The sequence below is a fragment of the Chlorocebus sabaeus genome, chromosome 13, assembly GCF_047675955.1.
Source record: "Chlorocebus sabaeus isolate Y175 chromosome 13, mChlSab1.0.hap1, whole genome shotgun sequence".
In the NCBI taxonomy this organism is placed as follows: Eukaryota; Metazoa; Chordata; class Mammalia; order Primates; family Cercopithecidae; genus Chlorocebus; species Chlorocebus sabaeus.
The window spans coordinates 100,754,083-100,764,613 of NC_132916.1; the positions used below are offsets into that span (position 1 = coordinate 100,754,083).

Sequence of the window (10,531 nt, forward strand, 5' to 3'; positions counted from 1 at the left end):
TAAAGCCTTACGACATCCTAAGTCTTAGATCGCAATTAGAGAGAGAACCCAGTACAGGTGGAACAGTGACACCCTCAGAATTCTGCACTGGCCCTTCAAGAAGGCAGTTGTGGGCTCTTTGGACCCTTGACGGGCTTCTGTCCTCTGTCCTTCCTAAGCACAAAGATGGGAATTCTTCCCATTGCCTGTTTCTCTCCCCATCTCGGCTTCTACACAATGCAAAGTGGCCCGCTAACTAGAGCCCGTGTTCACTTTTGAACACATCAACCAATTATTTTGGGAGGAAAAGAATCTGCCAAAGAAACAAAGTATAGGTTGGAATGGTTTAATGAAGCCTGTGTTTATTCAACAAAGTGTGTTTTAAAATTTCATCCGAAGATCTCAAGTGAAAATTTCCCAGTGGGTGTTAAACTTTGGTGCACAGACTCTCATGTGGCCCCCAGTCTCAAGTCCACACCCCCACTTCATGCTTTTACTCTTGGCTGAGTCCCATGGAGGCCGGTTAGGGAATCCTCCAGGATCAGCCCTTGACCAGGATGGCTGGCTGGCTGGAGAATACTGTGCTTATGTCATTCAGAGACAAGCATTTCTTGAGCGCCTGCTGTGGGTGCTTGGCCGGGTCCTGCTGATGGTGCAGTGGTGGAAGTCCAGCCCACAGTTCCTGCCCTCATGGAATTTGTAGCCTAGTGAGGACTGCAAGTCAAATAACCACGAGCTAACTGCAGGGAGAGACTCCAGGGTGATTTCTATGAAGAGAGGACATGGGGTGCCCCGAGAACCCCTGACAGACGAACTTTGCCATTAGAAACCAGGCGGCATTTTCGTGAGAAAATGACATTTCCCTCCTGGTCAGAGCTGAGGAAGGTGCCTGTGTGTGTTCCGTGGCTGCTGTGACCCTGACCACACACCTGGGGCTGGAAAATAATACTCACTGTCACACAGTTCTGGAAGGCAGGAGCCATGGACTGAGGCCAGTGTTTGCTCCAGGAGAGTCCCTCGTGGCCCATTCAGGTGCCCAGAGCTGCGGGCCTTGCCCGCCTTGTTCCCTGGTGCCGCCTCCTCCCATGTAGGTGTGCAGCATCCTGCTCCAGGGCCTCTACACCCCTCATCTGCTGATGCAAGTGGTGGCACTTAGGGCGCACCTGGATAGTCCTCAGGATTCCTTTATCACCGCATGAGGGAATGTTCTCAGGTTCCAGGCATTAGGACCGGGATTCCTTTGGGGGCTGCTCTCCCGCCCACCACTGTACCTGAATGCACACAGCAGCCAGCATATCCAGAGGCCCCAGGAGGACCTGAGGTTGCTGGATCTAGAGCGGGACCTGGTATCAGAAGCAGGCGGGGCCAGGGATTCCCGAGAAAGTCTTGACGTGTACTTGAAGTGAGCCAAAGGGTTTTGAATGACTGGATCAGATTTATGTTTTTTATAGATGGGTCTCCAGTCTGTGTGAACAGATTGGAGGGTGCCGGGATGGGAGCTGAGGCCCAGGCAGAGGTTTTGCAGAGTCCCAGGAGAGGGCGCTGCAGCCCGGACTCGTGTGTGGGTGGGAAGGTGGCCGATGCATTTCTCTGCTGCTTTTCTCCCCACTGAGCTTGGGTCCTCGTGGAGGGCGGATGGCAGACATTTCACTTGGGGACCTGATGCCTATGCATCCGAAAGACTCCCCAGGCACCTGGGTCTAAGAACCACCATCTGCCTTTGAGTAGAGTTTCTATAAACGTAACATTCACCTGATGAACGGAAGATGGCCACAGATCTAAAATCACAGGGAGCTTTAATGGAAGAAAATAGAAGATCACAGCTGTTCCCATGGACTAAGCTGGTAGGTGAGAGCCCCCTAACTTCTCAGCTCACACCTAACGGTGTCCGTGTCTGGTGAAAGCTGCTTCAGCAGGGACAGAGAGCAGCGTGGAGTGAGCTGGCTTGTGGGGTCGTCTTTTCAGTCTCCTCTTATGGGTCCTGGGAGAAGGGAGCGGCAGATGGCCAGGCCCCCACCACAGGTCATTGAGGTCATCTCCAGGTGGCTGCCACGGTGGGGTGGGGGGGTTGGGGGCATGTTCACACCCACTCCAAGGGCACATCCCGGCTGCTGTACACCCTTCACCTCTGCGATGCTGGGACCGCATGCTCAGGCGCGGTGGGGGCCCTTGCTGCACTTACTCGTCGGGGAGCTCTGGGATGGTGGGTGCACCCTGGCCCTGGGCTGGAGTGACTGATCTCTGTGACCAGACCTGCGACCACATCAAGCAGTCTGCCAGCGGAACCAAGCGGCGCGTGTTCATCAAGTCCATGGGCGGCTACCGTGGCTACCTGGCCAACATGGGGGGCTCACGGCCGGAGCCGATGCCGCATACATTTTCGAAGAGCCCTTCGACAGCAGGGATCTGCAGGTATGTGACGGGGGCTGGCCTAGGGGGACCGTCCCCTTTGGATCCACTCGGTGCTGTGGAGTGAAACATCGTATCTAGGGTGGTTTGCTTTTCGAGGGGGCATGGAGACAGGTACTACAGAACACGCCATGCTTGATGCCCTTCGCATTGCCCAGATGCCTCTCCCATGTGTCAGGTGAAGGCGGACGTGCCTGGTTGAGGACACCTTCTAGTCTCTTGTGTGAAACACGAGCTTGTTTTTTTGATGTAGTCTGTTGTGTAGTTAATGTTTTCTCACTTCTGTCACAAACGATTTGAGCGCCTCCGCTAACAATCACCACCCACGTCTGCAACTGGCTCTGAAGCTTGCTGCAGCTTCTTTTAAATCTTGAGGCCTCTGATGCTGCGTCTGCCTCTAAACTGACACACACACGGCCGTGGTTTTTTGGCATCTGTGGCTCTTTTAGGGAAGAGTGTCACCGAGCCCGGGGTCTGCCCCTGCTTGGATGGCACAGCAGAATCCAGGCCTGGACCCTGCAGTGTTCAGTTACTAAACTCCATGCAGGATGACAGGCCTTGGCAGATAAAATGCAACTTGAACAATTGTCTTTAGTTAGTTATATAAATAAATATATAATGTTATATATTGCTCTGCAACCCAGGTTGGAATGCAGTGGCATGATCCCGGCTCGCTACAACCTCCGATTCCCAGGTTCCAACAATCCTCCTGCCTCAGACTCCCGAGTAGTTGGGATTACAGGCACGTGCCACCATGCCCAGATAATTTTTGTATTTTTAATAGAGATGGGGTTTCACCTTGTTGGTCAGGCTGGTCTTGAACTCCTGACCTCGTGATCTGCCCATCTTGGCCTTCCAAAGTGCTGGGATTACAGGCGTGAGCCACTGTACCCGGCACCATTGTCTTTTAAAAGGTTAGGATGTTACTTGTTTCTGGGCCAAGTAGATCAAGTAAAAAGGGCCTTGGCGTTGTCACTAATTATGTGACATGTGAATCACGAATTTCTTCACTATGTCATATTAAATACTTGTGGAGTCATTCACTTCATCATGATGTTTCTGTCAGCGGTGGGTCCCATAAGATGATATTGGAGCTGCCCCAAACAGGTGCACTGTTATTTATCTTTTATAGAAAGATTATATATATTAAAAAACATATGTTATATACATATATATATATATTTTTAACTGTGCTTTTCTACATCTAGACATGTTTAGATACACAATTGCCTGCAGTATTCAACAGTCTCAGACATTTAGGTTTGTAGTCAGGAACAACAGATATGTGGCAGGCCCTGCCTCCTGGGTTTGTGAGAGTTCACTGTAGGATGTTTGCACAAGGCTCAAGTCACCTAGCAATGCATTTCTCAGAACATATCCCCCTGTTATGTGACTCATGACCGTATTTCAGAAATCTGTCCAAAGATCCTGCCTCACCAGCATTCAACCTGGCAAGAGCTTCAGAAGAGAAATTATGATTTTTTGTTGTTGTTGTTGAGATGGACGCTTGCTCTGTCACCCAGGCTGGAGTGCAGTGGCACAATCTCAGCTCACTGCAACTTCAGCCTCCTGGCTTCAAGTGATTCTCCTGCCTCAGCCTCCCAAGTAGGTGGGACTACAGCACCTGCCACCATGCCCGGCTAATTTTTGTATTTTTAGTAGAGACGGGGTTTCACCATGTTGGCCAGGCTGGTCTCAAACTCTTGACCTCAGGCAATCTACCCGCCTTGGCCTCCTAAAGAGCTGGGATTACAGGCATGAGCGACTGTGCCCAGGCTCCTACTTTGTGAAATTCTGCCACCGTGCCCAGTGACAGATTGATTAGATGTAAAAATCTCCATTTTCTTAGGATGAGTCATTAGAGAATTACCTCCCTCTTGTAATCCTCCCAAGATGATCTGATATAGGATGTTACCCTTTTCTAAGACAATCTGTTCCTTAAGAAATCTGTGTGTCGATGAGAGTTTACAAAATTCTCTGATCAGACACGGTTCATCAGGCCGTCATAGGAGATTCCATTGAAAGGCCACAGGTCGCTCTTTTCCTCTGAGAGCGCCGAGAGAACATCGTCATGAAAATAAGGAGCAATAGAGCCATGAATGAGCACTAGGCCAGTCACGGAATTATCATCTTCAGAGGGACCCTGTTGATTCCGGAAGGCGTTTCTAGTGGCCGCTGTGAGGGCTGCTCACATCAGTGCCCTGTGCTCAGCATTCATTGCTGCAGACGTGCTCTCGCCGCCTGGGGAGGCTCCCCGAGACCCAAGCTGTGAGAGCTTGCAGCCTCCTTGGCCACGCTCACCACCACGTGTGGTTGGCACTTCCTGCCCTGCAGGACCTGGCACACAGTAGGTGCTTAGCAGAAGTTTATTGTCTGATTAACAAAATGCTCTTTTCCAGTCCAATGTGGAGCGCCTGACGCAGAAAATGAAGACTAGTATCCAGAGGGGCCTTGTGCTCAGGTGAGTGAGAGACCAGGGCTGATCTTATGGTCACCGTAACACTGCGGTTCTTAGATTCTGCTCTGTGACTTTGGGCTGGATGAGTGGTAATTTCTTTGCCCCTGGAGTGCACTATACGCTGAGCAGTTGCAGAACAGAGTCGTGGTGTGTTGCTCTACAGACTTCCCCGCATTTAGACAACTAAAATTTTTGCTTTATAGTCTTACTCTTTTAGATATCTTAAAATCATTTCTCTAATTAGCACCTGATGTTTATGAAGGAAGAAGGAAATAGTCATCCCTCTTAGCCTCAGGGAATGTGTCCCAAGTCTCCAGTGGGTGCCTGAACCTGGGGATAGTACCCGCCCCCTGTATACATGAGGGGGTGGGTACTGATAACCATCTGATAACCAAGGCGGCTACTGAGTGACTCAGGGACAGGAGGCACAGACAGCATGGAGACTTAGGGCACAGGGATGATTTGCGTTCTGGGTGGGAAAGAGCAACACAGCACGAGATTTCATCACTCCCTGTTAGCTGGGCTTAGGTGAAATCGACATCCTGTGTCAGTTTGTTGTGTCACATTATGTGTCGCGTGTGTTGTCACTATACAACAAAACGATCTGCAGTGTATGCATACACCCAGTTAGCTGGGAGACTTTTTTTTTTTTTTTTTTTGAGACAGAGTCTTGCTCTGTTACCCAGGCTGGAGTGCAGTGGCGCAATCTTGGCTCACTGCAACCTCCACCTCTTCCAGGTTCAAGAGATTGTCCTGCCTCAGCCTTCTGAGTAGATGGGAGTACAGGTGTCCACCACCATGCACAACTAATTTTTGTATTTTCAGTAGAGATGGAGTTTCACTGCGTTGGCCAGGCTGGTCTCAAACTCCTGACCTCAGGTGATCCGCCCACCTCAGCCTCCCAAAGTGGTGGGATTACAGGCGTGATCCCCACCATGCCCAGCCAAATCATCTAAACTTTTAAGTCATGCCAAACATCACCAGCTTTAGGATTCTTTTGTTGGTGAGGTTTGAGTAATGGGGATTTTAAGGGAACTGTCAGCTTTCATGAAAACAGTGACAACCCCACTACTTGGAAATGCTTATTCAAATTAAACACTTCATCGAGTTAAAAACTGGAGCTTCCTAAGATTTAAAATGGATTATCAGACATGTAATATACTTGACACTCACCCCAAATCAGAATGACCTGGAATGAGCTGCATGCAGGCACACACATGTCATGAGCTGAGCCTGGGACACAGCGGTCCAGCATTCCTAACTCACACACACTCCTTCCTCACAACCTCCTATTCTTTATACTTTTAAACCAGAGCCCGTGAATTTATTCCAGAGAGCTGATGAATCCCCTGAAATGATGATGAAATAGGAGGCATATGTGTGATTTTGTTAAAGAATCCACAACGTTTATCAGATTCTTAAAGCTGCGACCCATCCCCACCCCAGATGAGTTTATGAAATCCTGATTGAAGATTTTAAAATATTGGAGATTGTTAGTTGACTCATTCCATTTATTAAAATCCTCCTCTTACTGGGCAGGGGGAACACTTGACACTTTTGCTTAACAGGCTGAGTTCAGGCTACAGGAAACAGAGATTGTGTTTTTTTCTGTTCCAGCTATCCATAAAGACCTAGAAATAAAAACGTGAATTCTGTGAAATAGAAATCGTCATTTCTATTTAACAACAAAGTGTTACTGTATAACTGATATTTCATATGACTCTAACCACCAACAGGGTGGGGCACCCTCTCCATTTGATAGAAACTTTGGAACCAAAATCTCTGCCAGAGCTATGGAGTGGATCACTGCGAAACTCAAGGAGGCCTGGGGCAGAGGTAAGGGGTCCGCGGAGGGAGGCCGTCTGCCTTGGTGAAAATGCTGTCCTATCGGGGAGAAGTAGGGTATACTGGTTCCTTCTTCAGTCCAGTACTGAGCTGCGTGTGATGTTCTAACTCCTGCTGGTCTCTGAGCGTTGCTATTTAACCAACCTTGGATTCCTGGGATAAGGTCAGCTTGGGCGTGGGTAACATGTTCTCTTTTATCACTGCTAGATTCAACCTGAAGTTCTTTTGTGCAGGCTTTTTGCTCTGGAGATCTTGAGCATCAGCCCGCAGTTTCCCTCACAGTTTAAGTGGGGCCTTCTATTTTTTGGATGTATGTTAGGACAACCTCCTTGCAACTCCATCTGTCAGAACTTCCAGTTTTGAGGAAGATTTGGCTGCTGAATGAATTGTTCATGTTTGTAGAACTATGCATGTTTTTCCTTAAATCAGTTTTGTAAGTTACATATTCTAACAAATCTTTAGATAAACTGAAAAGTTTTAAAAAACATGACATTTTGTATAATACAATTGTTAATTGTTCCAATGTGGCTGGTCCCCACTCATTCCTGAGTGGCTGTTTGTGCCAGCATCTTTCTTGCCCCCACCCCCCTCAGCTTTCTTCAGTCATACCAGGTGTGTGCTTTTTTAGGGCAAACCATTATCACTGCCAATGTGCAACGTAGAAGAATGACAGTCTACAAAAAACAGTGATGTGAACAGTTTCAATTGGTTTGTCTTTTTGAAGAACTGACTGATTCTTTCTACATCGATTTTCTTTTGCTAATTTAGCTATGGATGTTTCTCACTCCTCTGTGTGTGTATTCGTGGGCATCAATTTCTTAAGGTAATTTCCCTATTCCACTATTTAGTGAAAAATTCTCTCCACTGAGAGGAAAAACAAAAGCTGCTTTCCAGGAAGCCATCAGGGCGATCCCACAAGAGCAGAGCTGCCCAGGCCAGGCGCTGGCCACACTGTGCAGTTGTTCTCAGCTGTTCTCGGCCGTTCTTGGCCATTCTCAGCCTCCCCCAGGCTTCCAGGCCAGGTTCAGGATGGTTGCCAGGAATCTCACTTCTCATCTCGCCCCATGATTCTGCTCTCCCACCTGCCCATGTGACAGGGTGGTGTTAATCTTTTTTAAAATCTTTTATAGGAAAAAAATTTACCACCGATGATTCCGTTTGTGTGCTGGGAATAAGCAAAAGAAACCTTATTTTTCAACCTGTGGCAGAGCTGAAGAAGCAAACGGATTTTGAGTAAGTTGGGGTCTTATTGCCTTAGCAAACCCAGCCAACGTGAGTACAGGACAGGAGAATGGCCATTGCTGTTGCTTTCGGCAACTCATTCAGGGGTTTGAGGAACTAGATTTTCTGAAGCTCAGTTAAAAAATACTAGGTCTTGGCCAGGCATGGCGGCTCACACCTATAATCCCAGCACTTTGGGAGGCCTAGGTGGGTGGATCACAAGGTCAAGAGATCAAGACCAGCCTGGCCCACATGGTGAAACCCCATCTCTACTAAAAATACAAAAATTAGCCAGGTGTGGTGGTGTACACCTGTAGTCCCAGCTACTCAGGAGGCTGAGACAGGAGAAATCGCCTGAACCTGGGAGGCAGAGGTTGCAGTGAGCTGAGACCGCACCTCTGCTCTCCAGCCTGGGGACAGAGCGAGACTCTGTCTCAAAAGAACAACAATAAGAAACCACCACTAGGTCTTTGGGAAGAATTTTTAGAAATATAAAAGCAATGGTTTCATTTGACCCTGAAATTGGCTTTATTATCTAGTTGATTCAGCCGACCCTACAAACCCCGTGTTTCTGGCAAGACGGCTCACTGTGCTGGCCGTGGCATCTCCCAGCCTCACTGCTGTCCCCCCATCCCTCCACAGGCACAGGATTCCCAAAGAACAGTGGTGGCTCAAGCTGCGGCCCCTCATGAAGATCCTGGCCAAGTACATGGACAACTATGATGTGTCGGACTCAGGCCAGCTAGAGCACGTGCAGCCCAGCCCTGGAGCGTCTGACCCAGTCCTGCCTGCATGTACCTGCAACCTGGACTCACCGTGGACCACCTGTTTTTGTAACACTTAAGTTATTTATCAGCACTTTCTGAAAGTATTTATTGACATTAATACCTAACAAGCAAGCACCTGTCACCGACCGTGTGCCCCACCAGCTCCAGTGCGTGCTGTCTGGACTGTGTCTCATGCTTTCAGATGTGTGTATTAAACGTTTGCCTACAACTCCAACAGTCCTCCGTTTTAGTTTTTTAAGTAGGAGATTAAAACCTCAATCTATGGGTGGCTACTAATGGTTTTCTCAGCACTTTTGTGGGCAAAGATTATAAAAATATTTTTAGTAGGGATCACTGAACTATGCACAAGTCATAAAAGGAGAACAAAGCCAGTAGTTTACACAGGCCAAGGGGAATGCCATGTTTATTGCCATGTGTCAGTTTCCAACCACAGCAGCAGGCCAGGACCCTGGGCCTTGACCCCAGGCTCCTGCTCTCCTTAGAAAGTAAAAGAGAACACATGAATCTTACCTACTCGGCCTCTTGATTGCAATCCTAGCTGCATGTTAAAACCACCAAGGTGGGGGTTTGAAAAATCTGATAGCCAGTTTCTCGTCCAGTCCAAGCCACGGTCCTTGCTGGGACCTAATTTGGAATTCTCTGATGACTCTTGCCAGAGTAGACATGGGTGCTGGTGTGACGGCCCTGCTGCCCTCGTGGGCCCACATCCTGTAGGGACAGCGTTTCTGCCTCTTAGCTCTAGGTTGCAGGAGACCACAGCTGTGCCTCAGAAATGGCGGTGGAGAGCTGTGTGGAGGGAGAGGAGACCCCAAAAACAAGCTGTTTGGGAAATCAGAGTCCAACGGCCAAGAAGAGCTGGCGTGGCGGCTCTCCTTTCTGGCTCTGTGAAGACGAAGCGAGCGCTTACTCACCCCAGCCCACCTGCTTCTCAGGACTGCTTCCATCCGGCCGCCCCGTTGAACTTCCGTCTGTTAGGAGGACGCTCCCACAGGGCCTCGGTGTAATCGAGTTTCATGAATCAGCACAGGCAGACACGGGACACCTTTGTGTACCTTTTCATTTTACTTCTGTTTTTTAGTAAAAGCCCTAAATGCTACTTAAGATAATGACTCAAGCAGAGGTTAAATCAGAGTTGCCCTTTATTTTTAGATTCTTAAATATTCTAGAACTAATGAGGTAAAACAAGCCTTTCAGTCAGTAGAAAGTGAAAATTCTACGTGGTGCATCTTTGGCATTTCGTGTATGACTATTTCAATGGACATCTTCCTGGTCGCTCTTAAGATTGACTTGCCAGTCAGTTGGCAACACTTTAAGAATGGCATAATATTCTTGGAAAAGCAGTAGCATTTCTGACTTTTCATATTCAGCTCTAGAGGCCTATTGTCTCAGGGGCTCCTGCACAGTTGGGGGCACCAGGGCCGCTCACCTGATGATCCAGGATGGGTCCTTGGCGATTTTGGGATTCTCGGGTCTGAGTATGGCCAGGCCATGCGTGCTCTTCCCAGTGCCGAGGTACCTGAGAGGAAGGCAGGCGAGGTCAGTGAGTACTGGCTTCTACTTCAGTGCCGTTAAGGTCTCCAATCCCGGACGCTGTCTCCCCCACTCCCCGCTCCCCACTCCCCACTCCCCACTCACCTATCGCTCATGGCCAGGAGCTTCTTGTGGCTGATGGTGAAGAGCTGCTCCCTGTGGGCCTGCTTCATCTCATCGGAGAGGCCGTACAAGAAGTGGTCCATTCCTAGAAGACAAACCACAGGCACAGGGGGGCTGCCACCCAGGAGCTCGCACAGTGGGCTATGCCCTCGTGTCCCAGAGGGTACAGGTGCATCTC

General features: G+C 48.9%; 1 protein-coding gene and 1 long non-coding RNA gene across 34 annotated transcripts in view; one reads left to right on the forward strand and one right to left on the reverse strand.

The window, feature by feature from the left end:
* The window catches only part of LOC140713207 (uncharacterized), a 143,937-nt gene extending 135,023 nt beyond the window's left edge, over window positions 1–8,914 (forward strand). For 2 of the 3 annotated variants that reach the window (XR_012095110.1, XR_012095109.1), the window contains exons 2-6: window positions 1,708–2,391; window positions 4,788–4,849; window positions 6,583–6,682; window positions 7,822–7,924; window positions 8,555–8,914. This is a non-coding gene — a long non-coding RNA (uncharacterized lncRNA). The remainder of the gene's footprint in view (window positions 1–1,707; window positions 2,392–4,787; window positions 4,850–6,582; window positions 6,683–7,821; window positions 7,925–8,554) is intronic. The other variant, XR_012095111.1, reaches the window with a different exon arrangement.
* The window catches only part of LOC140713205 (presequence protease, mitochondrial-like), a 55,258-nt gene that overhangs the window by 2,919 nt on the left and 41,808 nt on the right, over window positions 1–10,531 (reverse strand). For 11 of the 31 annotated variants that reach the window (XR_012095104.1, XR_012095103.1, XR_012095102.1 and 8 more), the window contains 3 exons: window positions 10,336–10,438; window positions 9,211–10,216; window positions 6,231–6,477 (listed from right to left, as the gene is read on the reverse strand). Coding sequence is in view for 17 of the 31 variants with exons in the window: in XM_073022663.1 (XP_072878764.1) it covers window positions 9,246–9,582; window positions 10,127–10,216; window positions 10,336–10,438 (530 nt within the window). In the remaining 14 variants the exon portion in view is untranslated. Of the gene's footprint in view, window positions 1–2,784; window positions 3,512–6,230; window positions 6,478–9,210; window positions 10,217–10,335; window positions 10,439–10,531 lie in introns of those variants that run through there. The other 20 variants (XM_073022657.1, XM_073022667.1, XM_073022666.1 and 17 more) reach the window with 13 other exon arrangements.